The 13,750-nt window shown below is 39.2% G+C and overlaps 1 protein-coding gene across 4 annotated transcripts in view; it reads left to right on the forward strand.

The window, feature by feature from the left end:
* The window catches only part of GRAMD4 (GRAM domain containing 4), a 74,654-nt gene extending 66,506 nt beyond the window's left edge, over nt 1-8,148 (forward strand). For all 4 annotated transcript variants that reach the window (XM_030459252.1, XM_030459247.1, XM_030459267.1 and 1 more), the window contains exons 16-19: nt 300-393; nt 1,430-1,514; nt 3,155-3,223; nt 4,214-8,148. In XM_030459252.1, the coding sequence (XP_030315112.1) occupies nt 300-393; nt 1,430-1,514; nt 3,155-3,223; nt 4,214-4,315 (350 nt within the window). In that variant the 3' untranslated portion in view covers nt 4,316-8,148. The remainder of the gene's footprint in view (nt 1-299; nt 394-1,429; nt 1,515-3,154; nt 3,224-4,213) is intronic.
* The last annotated feature ends 5,602 nt before the right edge of the window (nt 8,149-13,750 follow it).

The following is a 13,750-nucleotide window of genomic DNA, read 5'->3' on the forward strand; positions in this document are numbered from 1 at the left end:
TTCTTTGAAAGAATACATAGCCTGGTGTGCCTTTTGTGGCAATGCAAATGAAATAGTCAAGTTAAAGGGAGTAACTGTGTGGGTGCTTTGTTTCCTGTTTTTTTTTTAAAGCCAGTGTAAAAATAGCTGCTGTGATGTCTGAAGACACCTTATCTAGGCTTTTCTTTGGAAGCACTTCTAGTTTTAGGTATCTTAAGTTTAGGTTTCAGTGTGCTTGACTATTTTATAAGGAAACTGCTGTAAATGTAATGCCTGTCTCTCTTTCTTAAAGTAAAATTTCATGCTATGACTTTTTTCAGTGTGTGAAAATGGCTGGCGCTGTTGCTTGATTAACAGAGATAGGAAGATGCCTACAGACTACATCAGGAATGGAGTTCTTTATGTTACAGAAAAGTGAGTCAGCACATCCTGCACCTTTCTTAGGAGGGAAACAAAACAGTAAAAAATTGAATCTAAGAGTAATCCTATAAAAAAGTTTTGAAACATAAGTGTTTTTTCATGGCACTTTAGAATCTAAAAGAGTGAGAGCTGAATCTGGGTTGCGGTTAATGAATAAAAATTGTAATTTTGGCCTTGGAAAGTCTTGTACACAAATGGAGAGTAGGTCTATAGCTGCACTTCTTGATACAGATAACATACTTAGGATATATATATATGTGTATATATTTACACTAAAAAAAAGAAACTTAAAAGCTAAGTGTGTTTGGAAAATTATGGTCAATGGTTATTTGGCAAATACTCTTAGTTTCTTTTTCTAAAACAAATTGAATGTATAGCTTCCTTGAAGCAATGTGCAACAAAAGAAATTAGAACTTCAAGACTTAGTTTCAAAACTAGTATTTGTTGTTTTTTTTTAATGCTTCCTTACCTACTAGCCTCCCAGGGCTGCTGATGAACTATGGTTACTACTGTTTGCAACTTGCACTGAAATTCCTTTGGAGTGGAATGAATGGAAGCAAAGCTCATCTGTATGCAATGTCACCTAGTGATGGAGATCACTCTCCAGCATTTAGAACCCTGAGCTTTTGTCAGCATCACAATAACATGAAACTAAAATACTGTTTTTCATTAATCTTTTAGTATGGTAAAAGATTTGTAAGCCTTTTGAATTTTGGAATTTCAGCTGTGTAAGGATATACTAGCTTCCTGTGTCTTGGTTTACCCATTTTCAGTGCAATATTGTAAATACAAGATTTTTTTGTGCATGTGGAAGCTGTTTGTGGGCTTGCAGACACACTAACCAGTTACTAGAATTTGAGTGTTTCCCCTAAATTAGAAGCCATAATTGAACTCTGTATTGTTTGGTTTTTTTTTAACCTGATCTTAACATGTGAACTTTCAAAATTCAGAAGTATGTGTCAGGGGAGATATCAAGTGCTTTATTTTAGAAAACTGTATCAAAACGAGCATTTTCTTTTCTTGTCTTCAGTTACTTGTGCTTTGAAAGCTCCAAATCTGGCTCATCTAAAAGAAACAAAGTCATAAAGCTAACGGATATAACAGATATTCAGAAGGTATGTCTGGCCTGTATTGCAAAAGGGGAAAGCTGCTTTTTTGTTAAGCTAGTCACATTTTGCTTTTTTGCTTGTGTTATTTTGACAAAGCATGTCACTGATAATTTTTATAAGTAAAATGTTATCCTTTGATCAAGATTATTTCCCAGAACTGCTTGTTTAGCCATTTGGACTTGCCACAGGCAAGCTCACTGTGAGCATAAAAACAAGGCAGTTTACTAAACCCTTACACTTGTAAATTATTTTAAAATTAAAGATGTGTTGTTTCTTAACTCCTGTGTTGACTAGAGCTGTGCAACCTTTAAGAACATTTATTTTTAGCAGGAATTGTGTTATACTAATTTCAGTGTGGGTGATTATATCAATAAGTGGGAAGAGGAATTATGGTCAGTGGTGAAAGGTAAATATTTAGCATAGCCAGACTGGATCAGGCTGGAGTTTCACCTAGTTGAGATCCTATCCCTGACAGGTAAGATGTTTGTAAGCATGACAAGTACTTCTGAAGCCTTTCTTTGGTTGAGTTGCCTCAGCCTGCAGTCACCAATGGCTTTAGTCATGCCTTGCATCCCACTATAAGCCATTTAATGTCACTGAACTTATCCTACCCTGAAGCACAGACACCTGCTTTCTACTGCATCATGTGGCCCTAAGTGCCACAATTTAAATCATGCTGTGCAAAGATGTACCTTAGCCCAGTGTCTACTGCTTAAGCACCTCCAGATTTTCAAATGAGTTTTTTCTCTTTCTCTAACATGAGTGTAAAGCAGGCAACTTATGCTCAACAAGAACATTCCTGTCCAGGTTAATAATTCAGGTTCACAGATTTTAAACATCATACTTGATGTAATGCTGGCTCATTGGTAGGTCTTTACTGCCATAAAGCTTCTTTTGCATCTATGTAGGATTTTTTTTAGGAAGATGAGACAGGCATCATGCAGCCAAGCATAAAAATGTGCCTGGTTTTATTTTATTTGGGAGTGGGAAACACAGGTCCCACTGAGACTCAGGGTCTCTTTCTCCTTGGGGATATTCCCCTGTTCATCCAGCTGTATTAATCCTTAGCAAAAGGCTTTCTTGTATTTAAAAAAAAACAACAAACAGGCAAAACCAAAAACCAACAACAGAACAAAGCAACCTATACATACCCCATCTGTCTATTTAATTTTGAAAAAGAAGCATTTTCTTGTCTGCTTGTTGCTCCTTTAAAAAGTGGATGAAAGTTAACTATAGGGGAACCTCTAGCTGTTATTCAAGAGAACACAGCCATGTATGTAAATCCACATCAGGCCAGGGTGTGCTGCCTGCCCACACCATCCAGCTGCTGCTGTGGGCTCTGGCACCATGACTGGGCCAGCTCCTACACACCATTGTGGTGCTTGAGGTGCTTGGTTTGGGTCTGGGGCTGGTTTTGTTGTGTGGGAGGAAGAGGAGAGGCAGGCTGGTGGTGTAGGGGGGGATGTTGCACCCATGGACTCCAGGGTCAGAGAACCTGGCCTCTTCTTGTTTGTAATAGAGGTCTGGTAGGTTGTGGCTGGGAGGATACACCCATGGTGAGCTGTGTAGCCTTTTTGGCACCTTTTGCAATTGTTCAGTATGTAAGGTATCTTTGATCTGTGCTTGTGTTTGTTTCTTTGTTTTAGTATAAAGTGCTCTCTGTTCTCCCGGGATCAGGGATGGGCATTGCTGTATCAACACCATCTACACAAAAAGTAAGTAGCTGACTGTATCTCTATTGCTGTGTTTGACTTCATGCCCTTTTTGTTTTCCTTCTCTGGCTAGCACCAGCATATAGACTTTTTGTCTCTTTATGCTGGTGTTTGGTTTTTGGTTTTTTGTTTTTGTTTTTGTTTTTTTTCAAATTCACTTGTCTATTATTCAGTATACTTAGCTTCAAAATTTTAATGATTTAATAAACCATCTTGTTCTAATTTGTCTGGACTATTTTACTGTAAGCTTTGCTCCATCCTTTTTGCTTCATTGGCCATTTCCTCCTTCATCAGGAGTGTGGGGGCTGCTCTGCTTTGCAGTCTGGAATGAAATGCCAATGGCTTGAGAGAATCTGTGAGTGAGGAGGCTTTGGGGTGGAAGGAGCTGACCCTCAGATGCAGTTTTTCTGTTTCACTCTTATGGTGCTAAAGATTTAAGCTTCTCTGAGCCTCAAATACTTGGTGGGCAAGCAAAGCTTCTCTTAACATATTTCAACTTTATTTTAAATTAATTACCTATAAATAACTTTTCTCCAAGTCATATGACTAATGTACCAAGCTTTCTGCTTGTTGTTTGATATTGCAAAACACTTCTCAATTATGAGATTAAAAACATTCATCTAGCTAAATAAATATTCTATAAGCAGAAATGAAGAGGCACTGATAAAGATTTTTAGAAATCTTTAATGGAGACACAAGTCAATCAGGAAAACAGTACACAGAGTGGATGGAGAGGAAAGAGAGTTGGAGTGTTGTATTCATTGCTGATACTCTATGTAGATGTAGTTAATTACACGGTTGTTTTAAGAAGATAAAGTGAAATTATCTTACAAACTTTGCCATACATCTAAGGATTTAGTAGAGAAAAATGGGTTTTATGTCTTTATTAATGCACTTTGAGTACCTCTCCTGTCCTGTTGATTTGACTAAAACTACACCTAGAGGAAGATTTTTCTTTCCTGGACTGACATGATCTTTTTTTCTGTCACATAGCCTTTGGTGTTTGGTGCCATGGTACACAGAGATGAAGCATTTGAGACAATTTTCAGCCAATATGTGAAAATAACCTCTGCATCATCAAGCAGTGAGAGCTAGTATCTTACCTTAGAAGATCTAAAGGAAACTTTCTTATTTTGCGACTTGGTAGTGAAAAAAATGAACATCCTCATCTATTTCGCAATAATTTTTCTTGTCTGGTGGTTTATATTCTATCTGTTACATAAATCAAGTGTATTTTATATATGCCTTCATGTTTGTTTTTAAGGTTTTTGTAAAAAAAAACAAAAAATGACAAAATTAAACAAAAGAGTTAAAGTGCTATCATCACTATTAGCCTTGCACATTAAGCACTTTTAATGTTTATTTAATGACATTAAAAGCTGGGAAGATACTGGGAGAACTGACTAAATAATGAATTGAAACAGATTGTTCCTTTTAACTCCACTGATACCACTAGGGTAGAGATACATTTTTCCCTGTTTCTTTTTTTTTTTCATGATGTGAGAATGATGATTGCAGCAGCTTGAAGTCTCTTTCTTCAGCTCAGAGTTTTTTATTGGGTTCTATATTAAAACTAATTGCAACACCAAGGAAGTATTATCATCTTAGTATTTCTGTATTTATAACTGCACTTAAAATAACTCCTCCTTGCTAATTCTTGAATTTTACCTGTTTGTTTAGGTTCTGTTTTTCCTGTGTAGATGATTAAATTGCTTGTACAGTGAATTGGAGGGGAGGCAGTTTCTAACTATATCTTCCTTTCCTAAATAACCAAAGTAAGAGGAAGGAAGGCAGGCAGATACTTTTTATAAAAGAGGGCACCAAAATGTTATTCCTAAAATGTTAGGCATCGTATATTTGTATTTCTGTAGATACTTGTCAAAGAAGGGCTCAACTATTGTACATGTTGTATGTACAAGGTGTTTGTATCTTAACACATTAAAGACTTGCAGGTTTTTGTGTTGGGGGCAGTGGGAATAATTAAACTAAAATGAGACATGACTTTTTTTTTAATTTGGCTTTCCTCTTTAGTTGGCTTTTAATAAAGCAACATTATAATATAGCAGCTGAAAGCACTGGTTCCTTTTTAAAGTATAATATGAGGGGCTTTGGTAAGTCTTTTCACTTCCAAAATTAAATTTAAGTAACAATTAAGTTAATCTGCCAGGTAAAACAGGAAGGCTGTGCTCCTTCTCTAAACTCTCTCAGGCTTTTCTAGCAGCAAAGCACATATTGACCTTTGTCTTTAATATTAGAAAGCTTTTATATTCTATATAATAGCACCCATCTGAGAGGTTTAGAATTTTATTTGGATTTTCATGAAAGCACAGTAGGAGTTACGCCAAGCCTTCCCATATGTCTTTTGCTTTGCTGTGTCTTTTGAACTGAAGAGTAAAGATGTCTCCAGACACTTTATGAATGTCCCCAAAAAATGCAATTGAGTTGAAGGTTTGTGTAAAAATAGGAGTTAATTTCATGGACTTTTAACCTTTTTAAAAATCTTTAAAATATTTTTTTTTAAACAAACTTTTTGTTATACAGAAAGGGGTAAAATGAAAGAGGGAGAAGGAAAGGGGTAAAATGAAAGAGGGAGAAGGGAGACAAACACTGAAGGGTGTCTAACGCTTAGCACAGTTTAAACTCAAGTCTGTCAACAAATGCAGCAGTTAATGAGGAAGGTGACAATCAAACTGTACAAACCTTATTTCAGTCTGGTGATGAAGAGGTACGACATGAATAACTGAGTATGAAATTGATACGAAGAAATGCTGCTGAATACGGTGATTGGGATGGGTTATTAGTGGGTGAAACACTGATGGGGTAAAATTCTGTGCCCTGGGAAGAAATGTGAAGAGAATGTGAAGGTAGAATTCAGTGTAATGGCTAAAATGCTGTTTTTGAGTTCTCCCTTTACACTGAGCACTTCAACATGTCATTATGTGAACCAAAAAAGACACACATTTCTAACACCACTGTGGGTATGGTGTAGCTCAGGGCCTGAAAACTTAAAATATGAATGAAGCTGGTAGGAAATTAATTTTGCCACCATGTAATACAGAAGTAGCTTATGGTTTATGGTTTCTTCATTTTACACATTCAGGCTTTATGTTTTGAGTAAATCCCCTTGATCTTTAATTTTTCTCATCAAACCTACTTTAAAATAAATTAATCTCTTTTTGTAATTGCTGTGTATTATCACTGGGCTTTCCTTTCTACAAGCTTCCTTGAATAGTAAGTGCAACTAAAGAATAAGCATTAAGATGGCTTAATGTTATATAAATGTTAATCATCCATTCATTTTGTCTTACGAAAAAAATTGCTTGGGTGTGTTCAAGGTTATCCTTTTTTTTGAAGAAACAGAAAACTATATTTTTTACAGAGAGCATGCTCTTTTTCTTATTTTTGTATCATTTTTCAAGTGTAATTTATACCTTCACTCTGATCATAACAGCAGTTTCAGTAGGAAATCAGTTGGTTTGCACTTATTACCACCTCCCCTTCCCACCCTTCACTGGTTGACTCTGCTCTTCAGGGTTGTCCTATATTCTGGTTCCCAGAGGAGCTGGAGGTCCTATGCTGATGGTACCAGGGCAACAAACCATACCTAGGCTTAGGAGAGGGAGAAAAGAATTTATTGTCCTTTTCTCAGACTGAAATGCCTCGTGTACAATATTCTCCTAAAATTTTTTTTCTTGATAAAATTAGAAACTTCTTATAAAAACTGATGTGTTGATATGAGAAATTAATCTGCACTTTAACGGTGTGAAATTAAAAGTTAGCAATTCTTAAAGCAGTAAATAAAGTGCAAACTGCAATGCAATGTTGTTTCATTCTAATATACATAAAACAGACTGGATCTTTTTTAAAAAATAGAGTTGTAATATAACTGACAAACATCTATGTACATACTTTGCAAAGTTCACTTTACATTTGGTTGTTCAGGTTTCTGCTGCACAACTGCTCCTGTGGTGTATGTGACTTCAGAGCACTAGGACATAACCTCCATGTGTTTACTCTTGTTTTTTTCTCCTGCTACACCCCCTCAGGCTTGGAGGGCAGGAGGGAGTGGACAGTGAGTAAATATATACTTGACTTGTATAGTTACACACAAGCTCTCACCTTAAACTCCAGTCTTCTATGTGGTTTTGCTTTATAGCCTGCTGTACTTCAGTAACAGGCTGGGTCGTACCACTTGATTAAACAGTGCTACTTTCTAATAGCAGAAAGTGATGTTCTGCCTGCTTGCTGTTTATGTTTGCAATTCTGTTGATGTCTGTGATTCATTGCTCTATCACTCATGCGTAATTGGACTTCTTTAGAAGTGCATTGGTTAGTTTGAGTCCCTTTTAAAGAGGAAAAAAAAAGGGAGATGAAAACTGACCGCTTTATTCTTTATTGGTGACCATTTAAATACAAAAGCCAAAAAAAGCTTATTTATGAAATCATGCCTTTTTATGCACTGTAGCTTTTGTGAGGCAAGATTGAATGAAACAAGCTATTTATTAGTAGCAACATCACAGAGGATGCCAGCAGCAAAACCCCACCCTTGTTCCTGCAGACAAAGAGAAAAGAGATTTTACCTGATTGTGAAGAGATGTAAGGATGTGCTTCTTTTTTTGGCTACTAAACTTGTATTAAAAACACTGCTAGTTTCTATTGAATTCTGTACATTTTAGCAGATGTTTAATTTCTACTAATCATTGAAATGGATGTCAAAATTTTTATGTCTGAAGTTTGAGTCTATATTTTGAAGTTGTAAATAATTCATTATCAGTGTAACTTTTGTTTGACAAAAGACTTATACTGTATGAAGAACTGAAATAGAGATTATTTGCCCTGTACATTTTTTAAGAAAATCTTGTTTGTTTAAAAAGTCTTGTATAAATTATAATTTTTATTTAAATAAACATAAAAATGCTTTGTGCTAACACTTTTTACAAACTTTCGTACCTTACCTATCAAAACTGTGACTGAGATAGTCATCTCAGTCTTGAAATGAAAGTAATTAGTGCTTTTTTGCAGATTCATATCCATATCAAGTAAATCACTTGGGGGAAGGTGGCTGAGTTTTGTTTCTCACTGCTTTTGAAGCCCAAGAAACACACTTTTTTTTTTGAGTAATACAGTTACGTTATTGGAGATTACATATTTTGGCTAGATCCTTGTAAGTACATCTCTCACTTTGTAATCAGGGTTAATTTAAGGGATGAAAAGCAAACAGTGGTTTCTAAAATGCTGCTCTCTCAGGAGGACATGGATGACATGAAGCTGTTCATAGAAGAGCAAATTCACATCTGCCAGACTCCTCCACAAAGCTAACAGCTGCAGGATGTGTTACAGGTGGGCACTGAAGGTGAGAATAAGCCCTTTTCCAGCCCAGAGGTATGCAGGAGGGGTGCTCAGCAGAAGGATTTCACATCCAGATATGGCTGTTCTTCTGCAGCATCTGCTGGCACTTCAGCTTCTTGGTCCCTAATGGCTGAGCTTGTGACTTGTGTGTAACCTGTAGCCTGTTTATCTATCAGTGGCAGGGATGCTTTACCCAGGGGCTGTGCCAGGAAGGGTTGCTGCCCAGCACTGCCATTCACCAGCTACCCAGGGCTTTGTCTACAGTTAGGAATGTAATCCCAGGAGCAAGCTGCCCGGTCACCTAATCCAAACCTATTTGTTTGTCTCTACAATACTCCTGTTCTGTTCAGCTGAAATAGATCAGTCTGTGACACATACTCCTGCCATGAGTACTGGATGCTCTGTTTATTTCAATATTTAGTTTTCTCATGTTGGCAGCGATGCATCTGGCACTTGTTGATATGTCTTCTGAGAATACTTAACTTCACACTTGTACTCCTGTAATGCATTTTTCATTAAATATTTGTACAAGATGAATTGCATCTGTAGCAGTACTCACAGAGGTTGTGTTCAGACATGCATGCCTGAAGTCTGGTGGAAGGAGGGTGTGGAGCCTGAAAGTCTCATTTTGGCCTCTTGGGAGGAGGTGATGGTTGTCCTGAAACAGCACTTGGTCTTTCAAGCTCACTTAATCAGCCTGTGAAAATAATACAGTTGAATTGAATGACCCATTTACCTGCTCTCAGTGAAACACTTAACACCCATGCAAGGACCAGAGGCATGTGGGCAGTGATCTGCAAGGTGTCACCAGCACAGCTGGTTTAATGCAGATGAGCAGATAAAAGTGTGGCCTTGTGTAGTATCTGGATTAATGTTGAAGAACAGTTACAGCATTCATCCTGCAAAGCTGAGGGGGTTTCTTTGCTGTTACTTTAAGTAATCTTAAAGTCTGAATTCCTCTACTGAATCCATGGATTCACTAAATTTCTCTGTCTAAAGAGTCTTAGGATAAGCTATATATTTCACTCACAAAGACCTGGCTCCTCTCAGACCTTCAAATATTTTTCCTGCATCATGAGAAGAAGGAACTAAAGATGAGAGGTGTTTTCTGTGTTAGAGAAGTTGGGGTGTTGAAAAGGGCAGAGTCCTTTGAAGCAACAGTGTAATCATTGGGCTGTGAATATTCTAGAATTTAAGTGAGCTTCATGCAGTGCCTCAGGGGCATAGTTCTGAACACATTTTTTTTTACTATGTTTTTTCTTTCACCTATTAACTTAGGTTATTCTGCAGCCTCTGCCTTATGCTTCACTCTCCCCTAATGCTCTGTATGTTTTCCTTTATGCTTTCTTCCTTCTCCTCAGAGGGATACACAGGCTTTCCTCCAAAACTACTTGGCCCGTTTAGCCTACTGCATCCCTTTTCTTTCTTCCCTGCTCCTTACTTCATCTCTGAATGATCTTCATGTAAATGGATAAAATCCTACTAGCACTTGTATGCCTAGATGAGAAGTTTCTCTTCATCCCCAATTTAGTAATTTGTGGCTGGCTTTTATAATCTGACTGAAAATACAAGATTAATTTTGTCCAAAGAGAAATTGCTCTTTTTTTTCATTCCTAAACTGACCTGATGAACACATCGCAAGTCCACTAAAGCTGTCTACACCTCTTACATCTTCCATTTTGTGAAAAGTGGAGCTAAATTACTGTCTCTGCAGGTTTAGATTGCTCAGTGGTTTCCATTCCCTCACACTGATGTGTTGTGTGTCTGCTCCTCATGATCTGCACAACTGAAGGGAGATGATGTTTGCTGAAACTCTGGGCTGAGCCCTTCAAAGTGAGCAGTCCCTTCTTGACAGGGCCACTGGTACTGTGTCCAGCAAAATATGTGCCAGCAGAGGAGTAAACGTAGAAGTAGCTGCCTGCTGCAAAACAGTATTAAGGAAAGACTGTTTGAACCTAAGCTAGGAATTGATCATGCATCTCCATGCTCGTCTCTTCAGCACAAGATGTGAACAGATAAGTCAGTGACAACTTCTGAAAATGCTCTCCACAGATTTTTTAGGTCAGATAAGTACTTGGGAAGGACTGCTTCTAGCATAAGGTCTGTAAACCAAACAGCTGTATTCAGTGTTGGTTTTTCTTCTTGAAAAGTATTTCCTTGGACCAGAATTGTTATTAGCTGCTCAAAAATATTAACCAGTCACACACAGCAATAAGATTCACAAGAACTGGTTCTAAACTCAACAACCCTTACAGTATCATGCAAATCTGTAAATTTGCAGAAATGGGACCTGTATGAGAAGCATTTGGGACCAAAGAAGCTCTTTCAAGAAAGATTGAGTAAAAAGATTAAATCCTCTAGATGCTATTTAGGAAAAGCTGGGGGTGAGTCCTAGATTGTGGGCTAACAGCAGCCTCTATTGGACATATGTATATAATGATAGCATTTACCTTCCTTTACACTCAGAGGTCGGGTTTATTATTTTAATGCAAGGCTTTCCTGTGTTCAGGTTTTTTCTTGAAATTCTCTGTTTTAAGGATGCTTGTGAATACATATGAATGGTGTTGGTAACTGGACATGCTCTAGGAAAGTGTCCAAAGCTCCACAGGGCATGACTGCTCACAGTGCTAGCCTGGCAGAGCTGATGCCTCAGGAAGCCATCTTCCTGCTTGTAGATGAAATTTCACATTGTTTCTCATGGTGTGTTGACCCCTACAACTTCCCAAAATAGGCAGCCTTACAGCAGAGCTCATGGAGTGGGGGCATCTGTGTCCGTGCTCTAACTCCTGTAAGATGATGAGTGGATATGTTCCAAGGAGAGTAAAGCACAAAGGAGGGAAATTAAGCCCTGGACTTCATATAGGTGATGCAGGACTGAAATGGTGTGTGCTGGAAGGGAGGACAGGTGGGATGCTGGGGACATGCAGATTTGAGTCCAAAATTGGGCTTGTGATGACTGTAGGTGCTCCCCCCACCCTCTGTGACTGAGCAGGGTTCAGAAGGCCTTGTAGAAAAAGGGGAATGTTGTCTTCAGAAATGTGTAAATATATTCAAACTAGTTTTAAATAAACCAAGAAGTATATAAAGTGTTTATGTGAAGAATGTGGGTTTATTGTATTGCCCTAACAGCTCTTTTCAAATATGACCACCATGATCTTCATGGGAGGTCACTGGGGTTAGTATCACTTGTATTTGGTTACTCTGGGGGAGAATAAACACAGAAATCAGATATGGCCTAAGCAGACAACCTGGACATACTGCTTGACTGACTTATGCCTAAGATTTATTCCTAATATTTGCATAGTTTTGTTGGTTATATTCCTGTCAACGTGGACACATAGCAAAGCCTTGCTGGGCACCACACAAGCTTTTTTCCCAACTTGTAAATAATAGGAGCCCTTTAATGCCTGCTTCTGCAGGTGTGCCAGGCTCCAGATCCAGCTGGGTAAATACCTTCTTAAAAAGCCCAAACTCCAGTTTGTCCAGTGCTTCAGCAAACATCTTAAGCTCACTGCAACTTCACATCAAGCTAAATGCCTCTTGCCTTCTGCCACCTACCTAATGCCAGCCCTGAGGTTCACCAAACCTTCCTGAAATGGCAGGAAATCAGCAGAGGACCTGAGAGCAAGGAAAGAGCAATGTAAATCTCCCCTTCCAGCATAGCAAACTGTCAGGGGCTGGCTTAGCCACCTTTGAATCTGCACCCCTGGGTATGTTTTTGGTGACCATAATGGAGCTGATGCATACAATTGCTTCTATGTTACCCTTCTTAGTTTTGCAATGTCTATCAGATTTTGGAGGTAACTTTCGATTCTAAATTGGGTAAGCATTAAAGGCTGGTCCTGAGTGTATAATATTGAGGAATAGCACAAAGAAACTGAGCAGAAATTAACATCCCTGGTGCTGTTGTTACAGCTATGTTCAGTCTGCTATATCCAGCTCCTTCAATCACTGACTTTTTCCCTCCTCTTTCTCTCAGGACATTGATCAGAGCTGACAGAAAGGAGGTGAGGAGAGGGTGGTATTTGCTCACCTCAGTTTTTGGCTCAGTGCCATTTGAGCAGGGCTGAGTTAGTGGAGCCAGAAATCATGGCCAGGAGAAGTTCTGGGCTCTCCATTTGACCACGGTGTCTGAGGGGCTGCAGCTCTGCCAGCAGCACAGCGTGCAGTGAAGGGCTTCCTGTGCCAGGCTGATCCCTCTGGGGTGGCTGTCTCAGAGCGTCCATGCAGGAGGAGCAGAGGACTTGTCATCTGTGGGACAGTGCCTTCTAAAATTACAGATCTATACTGTTAAATAAAAAAGGATTTGCCTTTTAAAAAAAAAAACAAAACACAACCCCCCCCCCAAAAAAAAACCCCAAAAAAACCCCAAACAAAGCATATGACTCCAGTTTTACCTTCTTTCTACATCTGTTTCTGGGCATGCAGCTGTGTGCACTGACTTTCAGTGCACAGATGTGTTTGCATGAAAGTGGGCTGCTTGTTTCCAGGCCCTGCCATCGTGCTCCTGCAGCTCTTCCCATTTCATTTCCCAAAGCTGCCTTCAGCCGCCCCATGGTACTGAGGAGCCAAGGGCCATCACATGAGCCAGGAAGTGGTGACACTGCTCAGATGCTCCTGTCACTGCGAGACTTCTCTGGCATCACCTAGAATCTCTGATACTGCAAGACTGGGGGTGCTCCTTCTGGCTTTACCTGCTTAATTGCTTTCCATTTAAATCTGCTGGGAAATCTGGCCTCTAGAGGACTGGGTCTGGGATGAGGGGGTTTTTTTTCAAAACGAATGCTGTGGTGCCTTCTATTCTGTCAGAAAAACTGGCAGGAATGGTTTCATCTCATTTCTTCCACCACCACCCCCAAGGAAGTGCAACACTTTCCCCATTTTCCCCTATGCCCGATGCTCATCATCCCTTTAAAGTGCAGCTCAGGCAGACCTATGCTTGACCCAGCTTCAGGGGATCACACATGAGAACATCAAGGGTTCCCCTGAGGAGGAAAGAGTGGCAGAAGTGATGTGTGGTGAACTGACCCCAAACCCCCACCCCTGTCCCCCAGTGCTGCAGAGGGGAGGCAGGAGTGGAGTAATGGGGGCCTGGGAAGAAGGGAGGGGGCAAGGTATTGAGATATGGCCATGTTTTCTCTTTCTCCTTGAAGTGTAAATTAGTTTTTTTCTTCTTCCCAA

This window comes from Calypte anna, chromosome 1 (genome assembly GCF_003957555.1).
Source record: "Calypte anna isolate BGI_N300 chromosome 1, bCalAnn1_v1.p, whole genome shotgun sequence".
NCBI classification, from domain to species: domain Eukaryota; kingdom Metazoa; phylum Chordata; class Aves; order Apodiformes; family Trochilidae; genus Calypte; species Calypte anna.